The sequence below is a fragment of the Nicotiana tabacum genome, chromosome 6 (genome assembly GCF_000715075.1).
Source record: "Nicotiana tabacum cultivar K326 chromosome 6, ASM71507v2, whole genome shotgun sequence".
In the NCBI taxonomy this organism is placed as follows: domain Eukaryota; kingdom Viridiplantae; phylum Streptophyta; class Magnoliopsida; order Solanales; family Solanaceae; genus Nicotiana; species Nicotiana tabacum.
Genome location: NC_134085.1, coordinates 44,334,562 through 44,357,418, shown reverse-complemented (window position 1 = coordinate 44,357,418; position 22,857 = coordinate 44,334,562). Strand labels below are relative to the sequence as shown.

At 42.6% G+C, this 22,857-nt stretch overlaps 1 protein-coding gene across 1 annotated transcript; it reads left to right on the top strand.

Moving 5' to 3' along the window:
• The first annotated feature begins 6,279 nt into the window (after positions 1–6,279).
• LOC142181785 (uncharacterized) lies at positions 6,280–6,870 on the top strand. The gene has a single exon (XM_075255316.1). It carries the CDS (start codon positions 6,280–6,282, stop codon positions 6,868–6,870), a length of 591 nt encoding a protein of 196 aa, XP_075111417.1.
• The last annotated feature ends 15,987 nt before the right edge of the window (positions 6,871–22,857 follow it).

Sequence of the window (22,857 nt, the reverse complement as noted above, 5' to 3'; positions counted from 1 at the left end):
AACACATAACAATACATGTGACAAACTGGGTGCTAGGCCAACCAAACAACATTAAGACTCCAACACTTTAGCCCTTAACACTATATCTAACAAAGAACACAGATTTCTAGACAAAGACACACAAATAAGGTTACATAAAATAACTTATAGGCACATATTGACACAAGTTTCCCAATGACAAGTTTGGACATCATAGGATAGCAAAAGCAGATATTCAGAGTAGACATGATCCCTAACTAAGTTTAGTAGGACTCTAAACGTAGGAATCTTGCTATAGAAGCCTAGAAGAGTCATAATTAGGACAAGAAAAAGGGTGAAAACATTTCACAAAAGACCTTGTTAGGAGAGCCTAATGATCACTACTAACTTGCAGAACTTAACATGTGGAGTGTCCAGGCAAATACTAGTCACAACACAAAGTTCTAACTCAAAAAATATAAGAATTCATGGCAGATGAGGATGGGTTAACTTCCAAATTAATATGTCAAACGAGCATCACATGAAGAAGGCTAGAACTCATTCTAGTAGACATAGGAAGAATAAGCTAAACATATATTGGAATTCACCTTGGAGTCTTAAGAAATTAGTGAGCACATAATGTCAACACAACATTAAAGCAAATAAACAAGTCTGCCTGAGAATTGTAATAATATTGGCATATGGAATTCATATAATCACAAGTTGATTTTAGGAAATAACAAGTACATAAAGGACTTAGCAAGAAGAGGTACATTCGAAAAAAATTCTGGGCATGCATTAGTTCCCTAGGAGAATCTAGGTCAAGGATTCATGATAAGTAACATACCTAAATAACTTGAACATAAATGTTAGAAATCATTTAGGTTAGACATCTACAATAGGCATTCATTAAGGCTAGTAATGGAAGGAGAGCATATTACGTTAAGCATTTAGATAATATTGTCACATGATTTGCGGAGAAGCAACAAGTTATGCATAAAAAATTCAGTAGGAAGATATTAAAGCCATTTTGAGCAGGAACCTTGTTTTATAAAGATTTCAGTACAAAAAATCAAGACAACATGCAAAAAAATATTACTTAGGTAATCACAAACCAGGTAGGCATCATGAAGCAACTTAGCTAGTCTTACATGAGTTAAAATCCGGACTTGAATATAATTGAAGCTAGTAAGACTGCAGAATAGCATTAAGATAAGAAAAATTGTACATGAAGTGGCATTTTATTGAAGTCATATTAACTCAAAGAATTTCAAGTAGTACTAATGCATATTGCATAAACACAAACAAAATGGAAGTAGAATTGCGAAGGTTTAAACACTTACCAATTTGCAGATTCAATATATAAATAGAAGAGAAAAACAAGTACCAACAACAGCTTGAGTATCAGTAGCAAAAAGACCCCAAACCATAGTGCGTCAAAGTTCAAAAGAGCTTCGAACGAGCCCTGAGCAGTGTTCACACTAGGCAAGTCAATAGAGAGGATTCTAGTGGCCTTGGCTTTCAGCCGACCACAATCAAGTGTGTAGAATAGTATAGATAGAGTGAAAGTTATAGAATAACAATGATTAATATCTCCATTAAGGTAGCCGAGGAAGAGTTTTTATTGTAGCAGAATTAAACACACAAAACAAGGAAAAACAGTCGATTAAACACAAAAAAGAAAAGAATATATCCACGCACACTCGAATCAGTAGAGGAAGTAAGAATTTTAAACCCTTGTTGGAATTGAATTTAGGAAAAATTCACAAGTCCTAATCACGACGGAATAAATGGAGATATGCCATAACCAAGAGAAATTTCCTCTTTCTAAGTAGAGCCACTTGGCACCCAGATCCACAGGGTCAAGGCTAGATATGTGAGAATTGAACTTGCCATAAGTAGAATGGAAACGAAATTTAACATAACTGAGTGAGAATAGCAGAAAAGGTAAGTAGAATCCGCGTATGAATGCGTATAAGGAAGGTGATAACAGATCTTTTAGGTCGGCTAGGGTTCTTCAAAGAGAAGGAGAGGTGTGACGACCCGGCCCGTCGCCACGTGAGTTACTGCCCCGTTTCCCCCATTTTTTTCTTCTTCATGTTTCGTTATCGGTATTCGGTGTGTTAGAGTTAAATCGGATTGGTTTTGATAGGAAATGAGACACTTAGTCTCTTTAAGGAAGGCTTGTTTTGGAAAAGTCAACCGGATATTGACTATTGAGTTAGAGGGCTCGGATGTAATTTCCGGTGATTTTGTTAGCTTTGGGGGATGATATGTGGCTTAGGAGTGTGATCAGAATTGATTTTGGAGGTCCGGAGTAGAATTAGGCTTGAATTGGCGAAGTTAGTATTTTGGCGAATTCCGGTTGGTAGGTGAGATTTTGATACGAGGGTCAGAATAGAATTTCGAGAGTTGCAATAGCTTCGTTAAGTGATTTGGGATGTGTGTGCAAAATTTCAGATCACTCGGAGGTGTTTTGGTCGGGTTTTTGATCAAATGCGTATTTCAGAAGTTTTTAAGAAATTTAGGCTTGAATCCAATGTAATTTGATGGTTTTGGTGTTGTTTGTGGTGTTTTGATGATTGGAAAAAGTTTGAATGATGTTTTAGGATGGGTTGACACTTTTGGTTGAGGTCCCGGGGGCCTCGGGGGTAATTTCAGATGGTTAACAGGAATTCTTGAAGTTGGAAAATGCTGCAGAAATGCAGCAGTCAGTGCAGAGCAATTTTGCTCTATGCGATCGCATAACATAAAGGGTTGCGATAGCATAGAAGGATTTTAGGGGCTGTTTGGTTGTTCAATGCGATCACTTGAAGTGGTTGCGATCGCATAGTGTTGTTTGGTAAGGCACTACGATCGCATAGGGCCTGTTGCGATCGCATAGGGTAATTTGAGACCATGGAATTTTTGGTCTATGCGATTGCAGGGGCTTGAATGCGATCGCATAGAGTTAGCTACAGTGATCCGGGCAGAATGTTAAAATTATTTCATCCGCGAACCCAAACCCATTTCCTAAAAAGCTCTATCTAATACAGATAGATACCATGAATAGTGATCCCGTCACTATTCATCGACCATAATTCCAGAATCCGGCAAGGTAAGATCACAATATTGGTACCAAAAGAACACCCTTCTCATTGTGAACAATCTCCTTTTGATTTTTTCCTAAAATCTATCACCATTCAAAACAGATCTTAATTTTACTTTTAAAAGTTACTGTAGCAACGAGCTCCCATTAGCCAATTTCAACATTGCTGCCAGTGATAGCTACTGCTTATGTAACGTGAAGCTTGGATGGTTGAATCACAACTTGGATGGTTTGTTTTTAAGCGTGATCCTCAGTTTTGAAGCTAAAAGCAACAACAGATTAAAAACAGATCTTATTTTGCTTTGAAGGGTTACTGTAGTATCGAATTAACAAAAACTGTGCTTTTCTTGTCATAAGTATTAACGTGGAAAAGAGTTTTCATTGGTGCAAGAGAGTGTTGACGCTAAAATCTAGGTTGATCTATGTTGTCTCAAGCTTTTTGAAAAAACACTTTACAGTTGGAAGATCCTTCACGGAGTGCTGCCATGGCCACTATGGCCAGCGGCCAGCTACCCGCAAACACTAGGACACCTCCCCAACCTCCCCTTAACATCACCCAGCCTTGCACGACAACAATAAATGTTCCAAAAACTATGGATTATGCAAACGCTGTAAAACCCACGACCAGTACTTCGACAATGCAAGATCGAGCAGCAGTAGTTGATCCAATCCCCCCTAGACAAGCCCAATTCTTTCAAGGACAACCAACGGTATGCTTTACAGAATCAGAAGTTGAACGTATGAACTATATTGAAGGACTACAATAGGCAGTTGTGTGAAAATTTTCATACGGATGGCCAGACATCAATGAAATACGTCGAATTGTTCCTATGCAGTGTGGTATCAAAGCTGATTGCAATATTGGATATCTTCGTGACAGGCACATTTTGATTCGATTTTTATTATGGCAAGATTACGTAGATTTCTCATCAAAAGGAGTGTACTATGTTAAGTATAAGCATGGGGATGAATATCAACTAAGAACTTTGATCTATGATGCAAAATTTAAAGTTGGAGAGGAGACACCTAAGGTAATGGCTTGGATTTCATTCCCTAATTTGCTGCCTACCTATTTTGTTAGAGAATGCTTGTTCTCTCTAGCTTCTGCTGTAGGTAAACCCCTTCACTTGGATTTGGCTACTGTCAAGAAAACTAGACCTAGTTGTGCTCGTGTTAAAGTGTTGGTGGATCTGCTAGCTGACCTCCCCAAGAAAGTTCGGATGGACATTGTCAATGAAGTAAATGGGAATTTTAGAACTGAATGGGTAACCATTAACTATGATTAGTTGCCAAAGTATTGTAAAGAGTGCAAGTTACAAGGCCATGACATGCTTGAATGTTGGAGAATTAATCCTGATTTAAGGGAAAGCAAAAATGTCCAGCATCAGAAAAATGTTGAAAATCTGAAACAAGGCACTAAGAAACCGGCAAAACATGATGCTCCTTTGATGATCCTTACTAGTGGTAAGGTAGTTGGTAATGCAGGCCCTCGATGGAAGGAAGTTCGAGACAATAGGGGACTAAACAAAGGCAAACAATCTAAAGGTACTACTACAGAAGGGAAAGAAATAGTTCTTGTTAACAATACAGTTGTGACAAAACAAATACAAACAACCAACCAATTTGCAGTGGTAGAAATTGAAAATAGTGAGATAAATGAAGGTTACCAATTGGCAGCTGTGGAGGAAACTCCAGTTCAAAAAACCACAAGCAACAACATTCAGCAAAATAATTCCATAGCAGGTGTAGAGAATGAGTCAGAGGAGCAGGAATTTGATTTTTCAACTAGACAAATAGTACAAAAGGTAACTTCTCCTAGCTCATCCAGGAGACAATCATCCAAGACACAACCCAAGAAACTGAACCCTGCAGCACCTACTTTTAATCCTACAGCAATAAAAAATCATGCAGCAAATAGGGAAGCAACAGCTCATTGTGTACAAAAAGATTTGGGGAATGAGCAGCATTTTCACAATGAGTCAACTGCCCATTGGGTCCAAAAAGTATCCAAAAATAATGTAGGTCAAGTCAATACTTCATGTCAAGACATTCCTTCACAGGACACCAAAGTTGAACAACAATTAGCAAACAACAAAGAAAATGAATTTGTTGAAGATACAGATTTTGAGAAATTCATGACCAATGAAAAAGAAAAATGGGCAGGAGGAAGATTATGGCTCAACCAAATAGAGGAAGACCTAGCAGATGGTCAGATTCCAGATACAATGCATAGTGATGAAGAAATTGGAGGAAATGAAGTGGAAGATGAGGATCAAAGTTTTAATTGTAATGCCAATGCAATTAATGTTCAAAGCATTCTTGAATGCACAAATGTAGCAATAGAAAAGACAAAAGAGGGGAACATTAATATTATAGATCCAGGAGGGACTTCACATAATGCTGTTAGTAATGTCTTGAAAGAAGCTGAAAATGCAGACAAGAAACAAGACAGGAATGCAGACAAGAACCGAGCTATGACAGTGCAGGTTTATGCAAGAAGTACTGTTCCATTGAGCACCATGCAGGATGTAGCAGGAAGTAACGTTCCACTGAACAATACAATGCTGTTGACTAATGAACATAATGCAAAAGATGCTGAACTTATCAACCAGGCAGAGGATATTGTTACATTAAAAGAAGAAGTAGAAACACATGACCAAGTTAACCATGCAGAACTTAAAGGTGGAAACATGGACGAGGAATCCACTGCACAAAATTTCCTTAATGTTGCCAAGCAGGGAGATCTGTCGCCAAGGCTTATTGAACTAGTAAAATCTGCAGCTAAGGAAAAAAAAATAGTCAAAAGAGACTTCTACTGTCCCAGTTAGTGGAGTACAAACAAGGAGAACACTGTCCAAATCCCAAAACATTTAATGGATGCCATTATATGGAATGTCAGGTCAGTAAACACAATGTAAGTATTTGAAAGACTGATTACAATGCAGAGAAAACATCATTTTGAGTTCATAGGAATACTTGAGCCTATGCAACAATCTCATAAAATGGAGAGGTATAGAGCAATAATTGGTTTGGCACAAGCTGTGGTGAATGTGTCAAACAAGATTTGGGCTTTTATTGATGAAATTTTTGAGGTTACTATTTTATATAACATGACTCAATAGCTGACTTTGAGATTAATGCACTCTGAAACACATGTTGAGCTCATCCTTACACTAGTCTATGCCAAATGTGATCGCACTGAAAGAATAGAACTATGGGATACGTTGTATGCAATGGCATCAGATATGACAATACCTTGGCTAGTTGGAGGCGACTTTAATGTGATATGGGATGAGGAAGAGAAATATGGGGGATTGTCAGTTTCACTCATTGAAGTAGATGACTTCAGACACTGCATCAATACCTGCAACTTGACAGACTTGGGTTTTAAAGGAAGCATATTTACATGGTGGAATGGAAGATCAGAGGAGGACTACATTTTTAAAAGATTGGACAGATGTTTTGGCAATAATGAATTGCAACAGACCTTTCCTGGATTGGAGATAACTCACCTATCCAAAATCGGGTCTGATCATTGCCCAATGCTGCTGAAATGTGATATAGAAACTCCTCCAATTAAGAAGTCATTCAGATTTCTTAACTTCTGGACAAAGCATGAAACCTTCAAAGATGTAGTAAAGGATAATTGGAATGCTGATTTTAGTGCTAACCCTTTCTGCATTTTTAACTACAAGTTAAAGAAGCTTAAACAAGCAGTATCTACCTGGAGCAGAGCTACATATGGGGATATATTCCAGAAGATTGCAAGACTTGAGGAGGTGGTCTTGGTTCATGAAAGACAATTTGAAGTCAATCCTACATAGATGAATAGACAAAGATTACAACAGGTCGAAGCTGAAATGATTAAATATCTTGCATTAGAAGAAGAATTCTGGAGACAAAAAGCAGGCATGTTATGGTTCAAAGATGGTAATAGAAACACTAAATTCTTCCATGCTCAAGTTAATGGGAGAAGGAAGAGACTGAAATTATCAAGGATCTAGAATAGCCTTGGTAACTGGATTGAAGAAGATCACTTAATAGCAGAAGAAACAGTAAAGTTCTACAAGGATCAATTTACAGAGAGTGCAGTTCCAAATGATTTTGATATTCTAAATCATGTACCTTCAATGGTAGATATTGATCAACATGAAAGACTGATGGCTTTGCCTTCCAATGAAGAAGTGAAGAGAGCAATTATGGGGTTGAATGGGGACTCAGCTGGTGGACCGGATGGATTCACTGGAGCCTTTTACCAAACATGCTGGGAAATTATTGAAGAAGATGTAGTCCGCATGGTCAAGGCTTTCTTTTGCGGTTAGCAGTTGCCAAAGAGTGTGACAAACACAAACCTGGTTTTATTACCAAAGAAAAAAGAAGTTACGACCTTTGCGGACATGAGACCAATCGGTCTTAGCAACTTTGCTAACAAGATTTTCTCTAGGATTATTCATGAGAGGTTGGTTGAATTATTACCAAACATAATCTCAGAGGAACATGCAGGTTTTGTGAAGCGCAGAAGCATAGTTGAGAACGTGCTTCTAACTCAAGAAATCATTAAGGATATCAGGTTGAGAACAAAAGCAGGTCCAAACGTTGTGATTAAGCTTCATATGGAAAAAGCTTACGATAGGCTTTCATGGCTATTCCTGACCAAAATACTAAGGAAAATGGGATTTCCTGAAGCTTTTATTGGCTTGATCTTTGATTTGATTGCGAACAATTGGTACTCTATTCTTATAAATGGTCAGCCTAATGGATTCTTCAAATCATCGAGGGGAGTTAAATAGGGTAACCCTGTGTCACCAACTCTATTCATTCTAGAAGCAGAAGCACTTTCTCGGGGATTGAATTCACTACACACTAACCAGTATTTTTGTGGATTTGGAATGCCAAAATGGAGCCCAAAAATAAATCATCTATCATACGCTGATGATACGATTGTTTTCTGCTCATCTGATGAAACTTCATTGAGACTTGTCATGGAGGTTTTGCAAGCTTATGAATCATCATCTGGTCAACTGGTGAACAAAGCCAAATCAGCCATATACCTGCATCATTTAACAGATAATGAGGTGTTTAACAAGGTGGAAAGGATTACAGGCATAAGAATACAAGGTTTCCCTATGACCTATCTCGGATGTCCTATTTTTTATACAAGAAGAAGGGGAGACTATTACCAGGGATTAATCACCAAGGTTATGGACAAACTGCAGTCATGGAAAGGCAAATTCCTATATGTAGGAGGCAGAGCGGTTTTAATCGCAAATGTCCTGCAGAGTATCCCAATTCATATGTTGTCAGCAGTTAATCCACCAAGTTATGTGATCAACAAATTACATAGCATTTTTGCCAAGTTTTTCTGGAGCAGCAATGTGGGAGGCAGCACTAGACATTGGGCGTCTTGGACTAACCTTTGTATGCCTTATGAGGAGGGAGGCATAGGTTTCAGGTCCCTACATGATGTATCCAAGGCACTGTTCTGCAAATTGTGGTGGAATTTCAGGACAAAGCCCAGTTTGTGGAGTGTATTTATTAGTCAAAAGTACTGCAAGAAACTAAATGCAGTAATTGTACCTTGGAAGGGTGGATCCCACGCATGGAGAAAAATGCTAGAATGTAGGGACTTGATTGAGCATCAAATCTACTGGAAACTGAGAATGGGATCAACTCTATTCTGGTTCGACAATTGGACTAAGATGGGAGCCTTATATTTTCAAGTACCTGCAGACTTTGGTATCGATGAGGATATTCATAATGTCAATGATATGGTTGAAAATGGTATGTGAAATGTGGATAAAATGTTTAAGAGCCTACCTGAAGATTTGGCACACCACATTGTGCAGAATATTAGACCAGCAACTGAAAGTTCACAGTTAGATACTCCTTTCTGGATGCTTGAAATAAGGGGACATTTTACAGTAAAGTCTGCATGGGATTACGTGCGAAGAAGAGCCAACCCAAGATTAGCTTACAAGATGATATGGGTAAAAGGTTTACCTTTCAAGATATCCTTCTTCCTGTGGAAGGTTTGGAAAGCCAAACTGCCACTTGATGATTTCTTGCGTAAACTAGGATACTCAATGCCATCTAAATGTTGGTGCTGTGCTGATCCTAAGGAGGAGTCATTACTACATTTGTTCTTCACATCCAATGCAGCTAGAAGTGTTTGGACTTACTTCCTGAGGAGAGCAAGAATTGCATTAGATGGGTTGTCATTACATCAAGCAATTACAAAGTGTTGGACAACACCAGTTGCACCTAGATTGAAGCCAATATTACAAGCTTTACTTGCATGCATTGTATGGGAACTTTGAAAGAGAAGAAACAATTTGAAATATGGAGAAGCAGTGTCAGTGAGCAGAGTTATTTACCAGGTGTCGTCTACTGTGCAAGCACTTGTCCAACTGAAAAAGCCTGGACTACGTGTGCCTCAGAAGTGGCTGGACTTACTGAAAATGATGGATCAATACACACCTCGACTAAAATATGATAAAGTTTTACGGGAATTTCCTTCAAGAGGATGGATCAAAGTGAATACGGATGGAGCATGTAGAGGGAACCCAGAGAGGAGTTCAACTGGTTTCTGCATAAGGGATGAGGTAGGTGATTTGATATATGCAGAAGGAAGGGAGATTTCTGAAGGAACCAACAATGAATCAGAAGCGGTAGCTATTGTGGAGGCATTGAAGATGTGCAAAAATCTTAATTATTTCCAGATATGGCTGCAGAGAGATTCTATGCTATTAAAGAACATTATAGAGGAATCATGGAAGCCTCCTTGGTATATTACTGAACATGTAGAGGAGATTTTAAGATTGAAGGAACAAAGTATCATCAAGGTCACACACATATTCAGAGAAGGGAATACATTAGCAGACCACCTTGCCAATTATGCTCTAGATGAAGGAAATACTGAATGCCATGGTTTCTGGGATATGGACTCAAAAGGAAGGAGGATTATTAATGAAGATAAGATGCAATGTCCTTACATAAGAGTGAAGGTATTTCATCGAAGCTAAAGCCTAATCTTATAGTTGAATCTCAAGTGGTGGTATTAATGCATTGCATTCAATCCACTAGGAGGACATTAAAGGTGGGCTTTGGCACTTTTACAATGTTCATTTCATGGCTGTCATCCACATCAAAGGGAAGTATTGAAATAGCATGGGAAAACAAGATGGGCACGTGAAGTTCTGGACAGTAACATATGCCAAATCGTTTGGATTTTGCACCAGCACGCTAGGGAATTTGTAGGAAATGCAGTTCTTTAATTGTTTATTGCTGGAACATGAATGGCACTCGACATGATCTGGTCAAGGGAATGGAAAAAGAATTAAGCATGCGTTTTGGAAACAAAATACAAATCAGCTTTACGACAAAAGCTGTAAGCTCACATTATGGACGCTGCAAACATCCGACTAATTTTAATAAATCGAACTAAGCATTGTGCGCTGTAGTGATTTCGAGAAACCCTTTCATGTGTGCACATGGTTAATGTGCAAAGCGTGGAAGACAAAACATGGTGTCGAACAAAAGTATCACATGGGAAAGTGTAATACACATGGAAATCTGTGGTGGTACTTTGGGATACAATTCGTATGCTTCAGCTGTAAGTGGAGGCCACGTGATTTTGGATTCTACAATAAAAGACTATCTCTATGGATTATATAACTAGTCTGGGCAGCGCAATCGAGAATGTAAGGAATCAAAAGATCAGCGCACGCGTGCAGTTGCCTGTTCAAAGAATCTTGATGCATGCATGGATGGTGGCAGCTGTCACAACCAAAGCAGCTGAGGCGTGCTATTTTGGGAGTACATTTTAAATCCCAACAATGAGGCACGCCTGGTTTCACATGGAAATGCACGCTATAAATGTAATGCATGCTAGACATGAATGCTTTGACATTAGAGCATGCACTACATTTGAACAATTCGAGAAATGCTGGATTACAGCATGTGCGAGCACAGGGATGTTCCAGCTCTGTGTTCGACAAAGGCAGTAATTAAATAATGGCTAGTGATTAAACAATGGCCAGTGCTCTCATCTTCCGCGCAACAACAACAAAGGGATCGAACGAAAAGAGTATACACGTGGGAATACACTGCTCCCATTAAGCAATAGCGACAGAAGAGTCAGCGCACTCGTGCAATTTTCTAGGAGGCACCACTAGGTTGACATTACATGTTGTCTGCAGATAAAGCGTGGCTAATGAATTTCAACTATCTTAAGCTGGAAGAACAGATTGGATGCATGAATAATGCAGCAGCACCAATAGAGGAATGGACTGGACATTGCAATCGATAAGCCACATAGAAAAAAGTTATGTATGCAAAAAGCATGACCTAAATTGCAACTGGATAGAAGAAAATGCGAAGGAGAAAGGCGTATACTAATGCATGAATTGTATGGGCTGGCTTTTAATTATACAAATTTTATTAGACTTTGTGTGATATCAACTTTGAGTACATTACTCAACTTTGATAATAGGTCTTATGTAGTTTACAAAATTTATTTCGTGCACTTTTTAAGATTTCATGACACTTTGTTTCTCCTTTTATATATTAATAAAAACTAACCCTAGGCTATGCCTAGTGGATTGCTTAAAAAAAACCCATTTCCTCCATTTTTTGAGCAACCTTGAGAGCTTTTGGACGGGAATTGAAGGGGTTTTGACGGAAAGTGATTGGAGGTAAGTCCAACAAACTAAATACATGATTATATTGTGAAATCATCCTTGAAATTCATGAAAATATAGCCAAATTGTAAGAAATTAGGGCTTGACTTTTGAAATAGAAATTTGGGGGTTTGAGGGAGCATTTGAGCTCGGATTTTGGTAAACTTGATATGCATAGACTCGTGGCGGGATAAGGAATCCGTTGATGTCAATTTTATGATTTTTCGAGAAGTGGGTACAGGGCTCGGGTTTTTCCAACTTCGTGATTTTCGATATTTTTCGAGTCTTTTCGATTAGGTTGTATTCCCTTAGCCTATTGTAACGTATTACTTGTGGTTTTGATCAGATTCGATGCTCAAGGAGGTTGATTTGCGAGGCAAAGGGGTAGCGAGCTAGGATTTCGGCCTGCTTGAGGTGAGTAATGGTTATAAATGATGTTCTGAAGGTTTGAAACCCCGGATTTGCACAACGTGGTGCTATGTTGGGATGAGACACACGCTGTATGATGAGCGTGGGGTCTGTTACTATTGGGTATTTGGACTCAGTCCATCCCGTTTGATGACTCTACTGTACTTTTGACTGAGACTTAATTAATATCATTATATTATGGGCTAGTTGCCATGTTTGGGGCCTTGTGGTGATCTGTAGAACCCTTAGGGGGCATTTGTATTGGTTGACCTCACTTTTCTTGTCGAAATCATACCCTAAGTCATGTTCTTAACTGATAAACATAATATGGACCAGCTTTAGAAATTGTTAAATCCTAATGAGAGTAACGTGTGGGTTGAGAATCCCGTCTTATCTTAGTGTGCCCCAGAGGCCAAGTCTGTATTGACTGAGAGGGGTTGAGAACCCCATTGTGACGGTATTTGATGTGCTATGGATCGGGCTACACGCCGCAGCAGTATATATATTTATGCGGATTGGACTGCACGCCGCAGTAGTATATTATATGGATCGGACTGCACGCCACAGTAGTATATTATATGGATCGGACTGCATGCCGCAGTAGTATATTATATGGATCGGACTGCATGCCACAGTAGTATATTATATGGGTCGGACTACACGCCGCAGTAGTATATCGCATGGGTTGAAGGAGCCCCTCCGGAGTCTGCACACCCCTAGTGAGCGCAGTCAACTATTCTTGGATCTGGTTGCACGCCGCAGCAATATATATATATATATATATATGGATCGGGCTGCGCGCCGCAACAATATACTATATGGATTGGGCTGCAAGCCGTAGCAGTACAAATATGAATTCGGTTATCGTGAGGAGTAAATGAAATGAATACTGGCTTAAAGGACTTTTAATTGACTTCTTCATTCAGTTGTTGTTTTTGATATTCTCACTGTTTTAATATAGAACTGCGTAGTGTTTTACGAGTTTTCTTTCCGTCAGTCATTATTTATTGCTATTACTCACTGAGTTGGAGTACTCACTTTACTCCCTGCACTATGTGTACAGATACAAGTATCCTGGAGGCATAGTTTGAGCTTTCTACTGCTGTTCAGCTTATTCTGGAGTCATCGAGGTAGCTGCATGGCGTCCGCAGGACCCGATTTCTCCCCTTATCCTCTTTATTTTCCGCATTCTAGACAACTCTAAGTATAGGTTGCTACACAGACTTGTATTAGAGGCTTTTGGCTCGTGATACCAGATCGGTGGGATTTATATTGATATTTTATGGATTTTCCGCTCTGTTTATCTATTACTACAGAGTTATAATCATGTTAACTTGGCATTAAATCCTATTAATTGGTAATGAATTCTACATAAGGGATTGTGAGTGACGAATTGGCCGGGCTTGCCTAGCATCGTGTTGGGCGCCATCGCGACCGGGGATTGGGGTCGTGACAAGTTGGTATCAGAGCCTAGGTTACTAGGTCTCGCGAGTCTGGAGGCGGTTTAGTAGAGTCTCGTAGATCGGTACAGAGACGTCTGTGCTTATCCTCGGGAGGCTGCGGAACCTGTTTGGAAAATTCCACATTCTTGAAATTCTTGTCGTGCGAACTTGTTGATCCGAATACTAAATTTCTCTTTATTCCATTCTCTCACAGATAGTGAGGACTCGAGCTACCGGACGTGTCGGACGACCACCAGTACCACCTACTAAGGCTACTAGAGGCCGTGGACGCGGTCGTGGTAGAGGTAGAGCAGTAGGGGCAGCACCTATGGATCCTTTAGTTGCCCCAGCTCCGGACCAGACTCCAGCAGCACTAGTGCAGACACCAGCTGTGCCCATTGTGATACTGGGTCTCCAGGAGACATTGGCCCAGATATTGACAGTTTTCACGGGCCTGGCTCAGGTGGTTTCAGCCACCACAGTAACAACAGCTACTTCGCAGGCCGGGGGAGGCAATCAGACCCCCGCTGCTTGCATACCTGAGCAGGTAGTGCAGGGATTACAGTCTCTAGAGGCACCTCCAGCTCAGCCAGTGGTACCCGTTCAGGAGTACAGGGTTCCAGTTATGCCAGAAGATGAGCAACGTCGTCTCGAGTGGTTCAGTAGATTTCAGCCACCTTCTTTCAGGGGTGCTCAGGGCGAGGATGCCCAAGGTTTTCTCAACAAGTGTTAGCGTATGCTTCGAACAACAGGGATTCTTGAGTCCAGCGGTGTGGCTTTTACTACATTTCAGTTTACTGGAGCGGCCTTCACTTGGTGGGAGGTGTATGAGCGGCGTAGGCCAGCAGGTGCAGCACCTTTGACATGGCAGGAGTTCTCCACTCTCTTCTTGGAGAAGTGGATACCGCAGTCTCAGAGGAAGGAGCTGCGTAGGCAGTTTGAGTGGCTTCGCCAGGGAGATATGAGTGTGTCTCAGTATGAGGCAAGATTTTTTGAGTTGGCTCGTTATGCCTCATGGATAGTTCCGACTGATCGGGAGAGGATTAAGAGGTTCGTGGATGGTCTTAATTATTACCTTCGTATTCTGATGAATTGAGAGAGAGTTCTGGGTATTTCCTTTGAGGATGCAGTTAATATTGCTCGTGATATTGAGACGGCTCGTCGTCAGGAGAGATAGGAGAGGGAGGCCAAGAGGCCTCGAGGTTCTGGTAGTTTCAGTGGCGCTCCTTCGAGGGGCCAGTTCCAGAAGGGTCAGGGTCGTTCTTTTAGGCCCGCTCAGTCAACTCGACCTGAATACCGAGGTGGATTTTTTGGTCGTGGTTATCAGGGTTATCAGCAGAGTCAGCCATCTCTCAGCGCTCTTCTAGCACAGAGTTCGTCTCGTGCTCCATCTGCTCAGGGTTCTTCCAGGCCGAGTGTATCAGCTAGCTACTTTGGCACGAGAGGTTTCCTTCAGTCCCAGTTCCTAGCACCCGGGAGTTTCTATGAGTGTGGAGAGTTCGGGCATATGCGGAGGGAGTGTCCTCGCCGTGCTGCTAGCTCATTTCAATAGAGGGGTCAGCCCTCGACTTCTGCTCCAATTATTTCACCACCCGCCCAGCCAGCTAGGGGTGGAGGTCAGGCAGCCAGGGGTCGCCCTAGAGGGGGGGGGGGTTGATCAGGGGGCAGTCAGGCCCGTTTCTATGCACTCCCAGGCAGACCCGATGCCATTGCTTTGGATGCTGTCATTACATATATTGTTTCAGTCTTCCACAGAGATGCCTTTGCATTATTTGATCCCGGTTCCACCTTTTCTTATGTGTCATCATACTTTGCTCATTATTTGGGTATGCCCCGTGAGTTTCTTGCCTTACCTATTCATGTATCTACCCCGGTGGACGATACTTTTGTTGTAGATCGTGTGTACCGGTCATGTGTGGTGACTATTAGGGGTCTGGAGACCCGAGTAGATCTATTGCTATTGAGCATGGTGGATTTTGATGTCATTTTGGGCATGGATTGGCTATCCCCGTGTTGTGCTATTCTACACTGTCATGCTAAGACAGTCACTTTGGCTATGCCGGGTGTACCGCGGATCGAGTAGCGTGGTGTGACTGATTATGTTCCTAGTAGAGTGATATCCTTCTTGAAGGCCCAACGTATGGTTGGGAAGGGTTGCCTTTCATATCTAGCGTTTGTGAGGGATGTTGGAGCCAAGACTCCTAGTATTGATTCTGTTCCAGTTGTGAGGGATTTTCCCGATGTTTTTCCTGCAGACCTGCCGGGCATGCCATCGGACAGGGATATTGATTTTGGTATTGACCTGGTGCCGGGCACTCAGCCCATTTCCATTCCTCCATATTGTATGGCACCGGTAGAGTTGAAAGAATTAAAGAACCATCTTCAGGAACTCCTGGATAAGGGGTTCATTCGGCCTAGTGTGTCACCGTGGGGTACACTGGTTCTATTTGTTAAAAAGAAGGATGGCACAATGAGAATGTGCATTGACTACATGCAATTGAACAAAGTAACAGTGAAGAACAAGTATCCCCTACCCCGTATCGATGATTTATTTGACCAGCTTCAGGGGGAAAGGGTATTCTCCAAGATTGATCTTCGTTCAGGCTATCACCAGTTGAAGATCAGGGATTTTGATATTATGAAGACTTCTTTCATGACTAGATATGGGCACTATGAGTTTCTTGTTATGTCCTTCAGGCTGATTAATGCCCCAGCCGCGTTCATGCATTTGATGAATAGTGTATTTCGACCATATCTGGATTCGTTCGTGATTGTTTTTATTGATGATATATTGGTGTACTCGCGTAGCCAGAAGGAGCACGCACATCATTTGCGAGTGGTATTACATAGATTGAGGGATGAGAAGCTTTATGCAAAGTTCTCCAAGTGTGAGTTTTGGCTTGGGTCAGTGGCTTTCTTAGGTCACGTGGTGTTTAGCGAGGGTATTAAGGTCGACCCGAAGAAGATAGAGGCGGTACAGAGTTGGCCTAGACCGACCTCAGCCACAGAGATTCATAGTTTCCTCAGTTTGGTGGGTTATTATCGACGGTTCGTTCAGGGTTTTTCATCTATTGCCTCGCCCTTGACCAAGTTGACGCAGAAGGGTGCTCCGTTTGTATGGTCGGACGAGTGTGAGAAGAGCTTTCAGAAGCTCAAGACAGCTTTGACCACAGCTCCAGTATTAGTGTTACCATCAGCTTCAGGTTCTTATACCGTCTATTGTGACGCTTCGAGAGTTGGGATTGGCTGTGTGTTGATGCAGGAGGGTAGAGTGATTGCCTATGCTTCTCGTTAGTTGAAGCCCCACGAGAAGAACTACCCTGTTCATGACTTAGAGTTGGCTGCCATAGTTCATGCATTGAAGATTTGGAGGCATTACTTGTATGGCGTATCTTGTGAGGTGTTCACTGATCATCGCAGTCTTCAGCATTTGTTTAAGCAGAAGGATCTTAATTTGAGGCAGCAAAGATGGTTAGAGTTGCTTAAAGATTATGATATTACCATATTGTATCACCCAGGGAAGACCAATGTGGTGGCCGATGCCTTTAGCCGAAAGGTAGTGAGTATGAGGAGTTTGGCATATATTCCAGTTGGGGAGAGACCCCTTGCAGTTGATGTGGTTATTCCCGAGTGGAAGTGGGAGAAGATTTATGGACTTTGTTGTTGAACTTCCACGGACTTTGAAGAGGTTTGATGCGATTTGGGTGATTGTGGATCGGCTGACCAAGTCTGCGCACTTCATTCCTGTGTGTACTACCTATTCTTCAGAGCGGTTGCAGGGATTTATATCTGGGAGATTGTTCGGTTGCATGGTATTCCAGTTTCCATCATCTCAAATAGAGGCACTCAGTTTACTTTGCAGTTTTGGAGGGCCGTGCAGAGGGAGTTGGGTACTCAGGTGGAGTTGAGCACAACATTTCATCCTTAGACGGACGAACAGTCCGAACGTACTATCCAAATATTGGAGGACATGTTGCGTGCTTGTGTTATTGATTTTGGAGGTTCATGGGATGAGTTTTTGCCACTTGCAGAGTTTCCTTACAACAACAGCTACCAGTCGAGTATTCAGATGGCTCCGTATGAGGCTTTGTATGGGAGGCGGTGTAGATCTCCCGTTGGTTGGTTTGAGCCCGGCGAGGCGAGGCTAGGCTATTGGGGACAGATTTGGTTCAGGATGCCTTAGAGAAGGTGAAGGTGATTCAGGAGAGGCTTCGTACAGCACAGTCGCGTCAGAAGAGTTATGCAGACCGGAAGGTTCGAGATGTGTCCTACATGGTCGGTGAGAAGGTCTTGCTGAAGGTTTCGCCCATGAAGGGTGTTATGAGGTTTGGGAAGAAAGGAAAATTGAGTCCTCGGTTCATTAGGCCTTTTGAGGTGCTTCGGAAGATTGAGGAGGTGGCTTACGAGCTTGCCTTTCCACCCAGCTTGTCGAGCGTTCATCTGGTATTCCATGTTTCTATGCTCCGGAAGTATGTTGGGGACCCGTCTCATGTTTTATACTTCAGCATGGTCCAGTTGGATGATGATTTGACCTACGATGTGGAGCTAGTGGCTATTTTGGGTCGTCAGGTTCGGAGATTGAGATCAAAGGATATCACTTCGGTGAAGGTGCAGTGGAGAGGTCGGCCCGTGGAGGAGGCTACTTGGGAGACCGAGCGGGAGATGCGGAGTAGATATCCTTACCTGTTGGAGGCTCTAGGTATGTTTCTTGACCCGCTCGAGGACGAGCATTTGTTTTAGTTAGGGAGGATGTGACGACCCGGCCCGTCATCACGTGAGTTACTGTCCCGTTTCCCCCATTTTTTTCTTCTTCATGTTTCGTTATCGGTATTCAGTGTGTTAGAGTTAAATCGAATTGGTTTTGATAGGAAATGAGACACTTAGTCTCTTTAAGGAAGGCTTGTTTTGGAAAAGTCAACCGGATGTTGACTATTGAGTTAGAGGGCTCGGATGTGATTTACGGTGATTCGGTTAGCTTCGGGGGATGATATGTGGCTTAGGAGTGTGATCGAAATTGATTTTGGAGGTCCGGAGTAGAATTAGGCTTGAATTGGCGAAGTTAGTATTTTGGCGAATTCCGGTTGGTAGGTGAGATTTTGATACGGGGGTCGGAATGGAATTCTGAGAGTTGTAGTAGCTTCGTTGAGTGATTTGGGATGTGTGTGCAAAATTTCAGATCATTCGGAGGTGTTTTGGTCGGGTTTTTGACCAAATGCGTATTTCGGAAGTTTTTAAGAAATTTAGGCTTGAATCCGATGTAATTTGATGGTTTTGGTGTTGTTTGTGGTGTTTTGATGATTGGAACAAGTTTTAATGATGTTTTAGGCTGGGTTGGCACTTTTGGTTGAGGTCCCGGGGGCCTCGGGGTGATTTCGGATGGTTAACGGGAATTCTTGAAGTTGGAAAATGCTGCAGAAATGCAGCAGTCAGTGCAGAGCAATTTTGCTCTATGCGATCGCATAGCACAAAGGGCTGCGATCGCATAGAAGGATTTTAGGGGCTGTTTGGTTGTTCAATGCGATCGCATGAAGTGGTTGCGATCGCACAGTGTTGTTTGGTAAGGCACTACGATCGCGTGGGGCCTATTGCGATCGCATAGGGTAATTTGAGACCATGGAATTTTTGGTCTATGCAATCGCAGGGGCTTGAATGCAATCGCATAGAGTTAGCTACAGTGATCCGGGCAGAATGTTAAAAACATTTCATCCGCGAACACAAATCCATTTCCTCCATTTTTTGAGCAACCTTGAGAGCTTTTGGACGGGAATTGAAGGGGTTTTGACGGGAAGTGATTGGAGGTAAGTCCTATGAACTAAATAAATGATTATATTGTGAAATCTCCTTGAAATTCATGACAATATAGCCAAATTGTAAGAAATTAGGGCTTGACTTTTGAAATACAAATTTGGGAGTTTGAGGGAGTATTTGAGCTCGGATTTCGGTAAACTTGATATGCATAGACTCGTGGAGAGATAAGGAATCCGGTGATGTCAATTTTTTGATTTTTCGAGAAGTAGGCGCGGGGCTCGGGTTTTGCCAACTTCGTGATTTTCGATATTTTTTCAGTCTTTTCGATTGGGTTGTATTCCCTTAGCCTATTGTAACGTATTACTTGTGGTTTTGATCAGATTCGACGCTCGAGGAGGTTGATTTGCAAGGCAAGGGAGTAGCGAGCTAGGATTTCGGCCTGCTTGAGGTGAGTAATGGTTATAAATGATGTTCTGAAGGTTTGAAACCCCGGATTTGCACAACGTGGTGCTATGTTGGGATGAGACACACGCTGTATGATGAGTGTGGGGTCTGTTACTATTGGGGATTTGGACTCGGTCCATCCCGTTTGATGACTCTACTGTACTTTTGACTGAGACTTAATTAATATCATTATATTATGGGCTAGTTGCCATGTTTGGGGCCTTGTGGCGATCTGTAGAACCCTTAGGGGGCGTTTGTTTTAGTTGACCTCACTTTTCTTGTTGAAATCATTCCCTCAGTCATATTCTTAACTGATAAACATAATATGGACCAGCTTTAGAAATTGTTAAATCCTAATGAGAGTAACGTGTGGGTTGAGAATCCCGTCTTATCTTATTGTGCCCGAGAGGCCAAGTCTGTATTGATTGAGAGGGGTCGAGAACCCCATTGTGAGGGTATTTGATGTGCTATGGATCTGGCTACACGCCACAGCAGTATATATATTTATGCGGATCGGACTGCACGCCGCAGTAGTATATTATATGGATCGGACTGTACGCCACAGTAGTATATTATATGGATCGGACTGCATGCCGTAGTAGTATATTATATGGATCGGACTGCATGCCACAGTAGTATATTATATGGGTCGGACTGCACGCCGCAGTAGTATAGCGCATGGGTTGAAGGAGCCCCTCCGGAGTCTGCACACCCCTACTAAGCGCAGGTACCTACTGTTGGATCGGGCTGCACGCCGCAACAGTATATATATATATATATATATATATATATATATATATGGATCGGGCTGCGCGTCGCAGCAATATACTATATGGATTGGGCTGCAAGCCGCAGCAGTACAAATATGAATTCGGTTATCGTGAGGAGTAAATGAAATGAATACTGGCTTAAAGGACTTTTAACTGACTTCTTCATTCAGTTGCTGTTTTTGATATTCTCACTGTTTTAATATAGAACTGCGTAGTGTTTTACGAGTTTTCTTTTCGTCAGTCATTATTTATTGCTATTACTCACTGAGTTGGAGTACTCACTTTACTCCCTGCACTATGTGTGCAGATACAAGTATCCTGGAGGCATAGTTTGAGCTTTCTGCTGCTATTCAGCTTATTCTGGAGTTATCGAGGTAGCGACATGGCGTCCACATGACCCGATTTCTCCCCTTATCCTCTTTATTTTCCGCATTCTAGACAACTCTAAGTATAGGTTGCTACACAGACTTGTATTAGAGGCTCTTGGCTCGTGATACCAGATCGGTGGGATTTATATTGATATTTTATGGATTTTCCGCTCTGTTTATATATTACTATAGAGTTATAATCATGTTAACTTGGCATTAAATCCTATTAATTGGTAATGAATTTTACATAAGGGATTGTGAGTGACGAATTGGTCGGGCTTGCCTAGCATCGTGTTGGGCGCCATCGCGACCGGGGATTGGGGTCGTGACAAGTTGGTATCAGAGCCTAGGTTACTAGGTCTCGCGAGTCTGGAGGCGGTTTAGTAGAGTCTCGCAGATCGGTACGGACACGTCTGTGCTTATCCTGGGAGGCTGCGGAACCTGTTTGGAAAATTCCACATTCTTGAAATTCTTGTCGTGCGAACTTGTTGATCCGAATACTAAATTTATCTTTATTCCATTCTCTCACAGATAGTGAGGACTCGAGCTACCGGACGTGTCGGACGACCACCAGTACCACCTACTAAGGCTACTAGAGGCCGTGGACGCGGTCGTGGTAGAGGTAGAGCAGTAGGGGCAGCACCTATGGATCCTTTAGTTGCCCCAGCTCCGGACCAGACTCCAGCAGCACTAGTGCAGACACCAGCTGTGCCCATTGTGATACTGGGTCTCCAGGAGACATTGGCCCAGATATTGACAGTTTGCACGGGCCTGACTCAGGTGGTTTCAGCCACCACAGTAACAACAACTACTTCGCAGGTCGGGGGAGGCAATTAGACCCCCGCTGCTCGCATACCTGAGCAGGTAGTGCAGGGATTACAGTCTCTAGAGGCACCTCCAGCTCAGCCAGTGGTACCCGTTCAGGAGTACAGGGTTCCAGTTATGCCAGAAGATGAGCAGCGTCGTCTCGAGTGGTTCAGTAGACTTCAACCACCTTCTTTCAGTGGTGCTCAGGGCGAGGATGCCCAGGGTTTTCTCGACAAGTGTTAGCGTATGCTTCGGACAACAGGGATTCTTGAGTCCAGCGGTGTGGCTTTTACTACATTTCAGTTTACTGGAGCGGCCTTCACTTGGTGGGAGGTGTATGAGCGGCGTAGGCCAGCAGGTGCAGCACCTTTGACTTGGCAGGAGTTCTCCACTCTCTTCTTGGAGAAGTGGATACCGCAGTCTCAGAGGGAGGAGCTGCGTAGGCAGTTTGAGTGGCTTCGCCAGGGAGATATGAGTGTGTCTCAGTATGAGGCAAGATTTTTTGAGTTGGCTCGTTATGCCTCATGGATAGTTCCGACTGATCGGGAGAGGATTAAGAGGTTCGTGGATGGTCTTAATTATCACCTTCGTATTCTGATGAATTGAGAGAGAGTTATGGGTATTTCCTTTGAGGATGCAGTTAATATTGCTCGTGATATTGAGACGGCTCGCCGTCAGGAGAGAGAGGCGAGGGAGGCCAAGAGGCCTCGAGGTTCTGGTAGTTTCAGTGGCGCTCCTTCGAGGGGCCAGTTCCAGAAGGGTCAGGGTCGTTCTTTTAGGCCCGCTCAGTCAACTCGACCTGAATACCGAGGTGGATCTTCTGGTCGTGGTTATCAGGGTTCTCAGCAGAGTCATCCATCTCTCAGCACTCTTCTAGCACAGAGTTCGTCTCGTGCTCCATCTGCTCAGGGTTCTTCCAGGCCGAGTGCATCAGCTAGCTACTCTGGCACGAGGGGTTTCCTTCAGTCCCAGTTCCCAGCACCCGGGAGTTTCTATGAGTGTGGAGAGTTCGGGCATATGCGGAGGGAGTGTCCTCGCCATGTTGCTAGCTCATTTCAGCAGAGGGGTCAGCCTTCGACTTCTGCTCCAATTATTTCACCACCCGCCCAGCCAGCTAGGGGTGGAGGTCAGGCAGCCAGGGTTCGC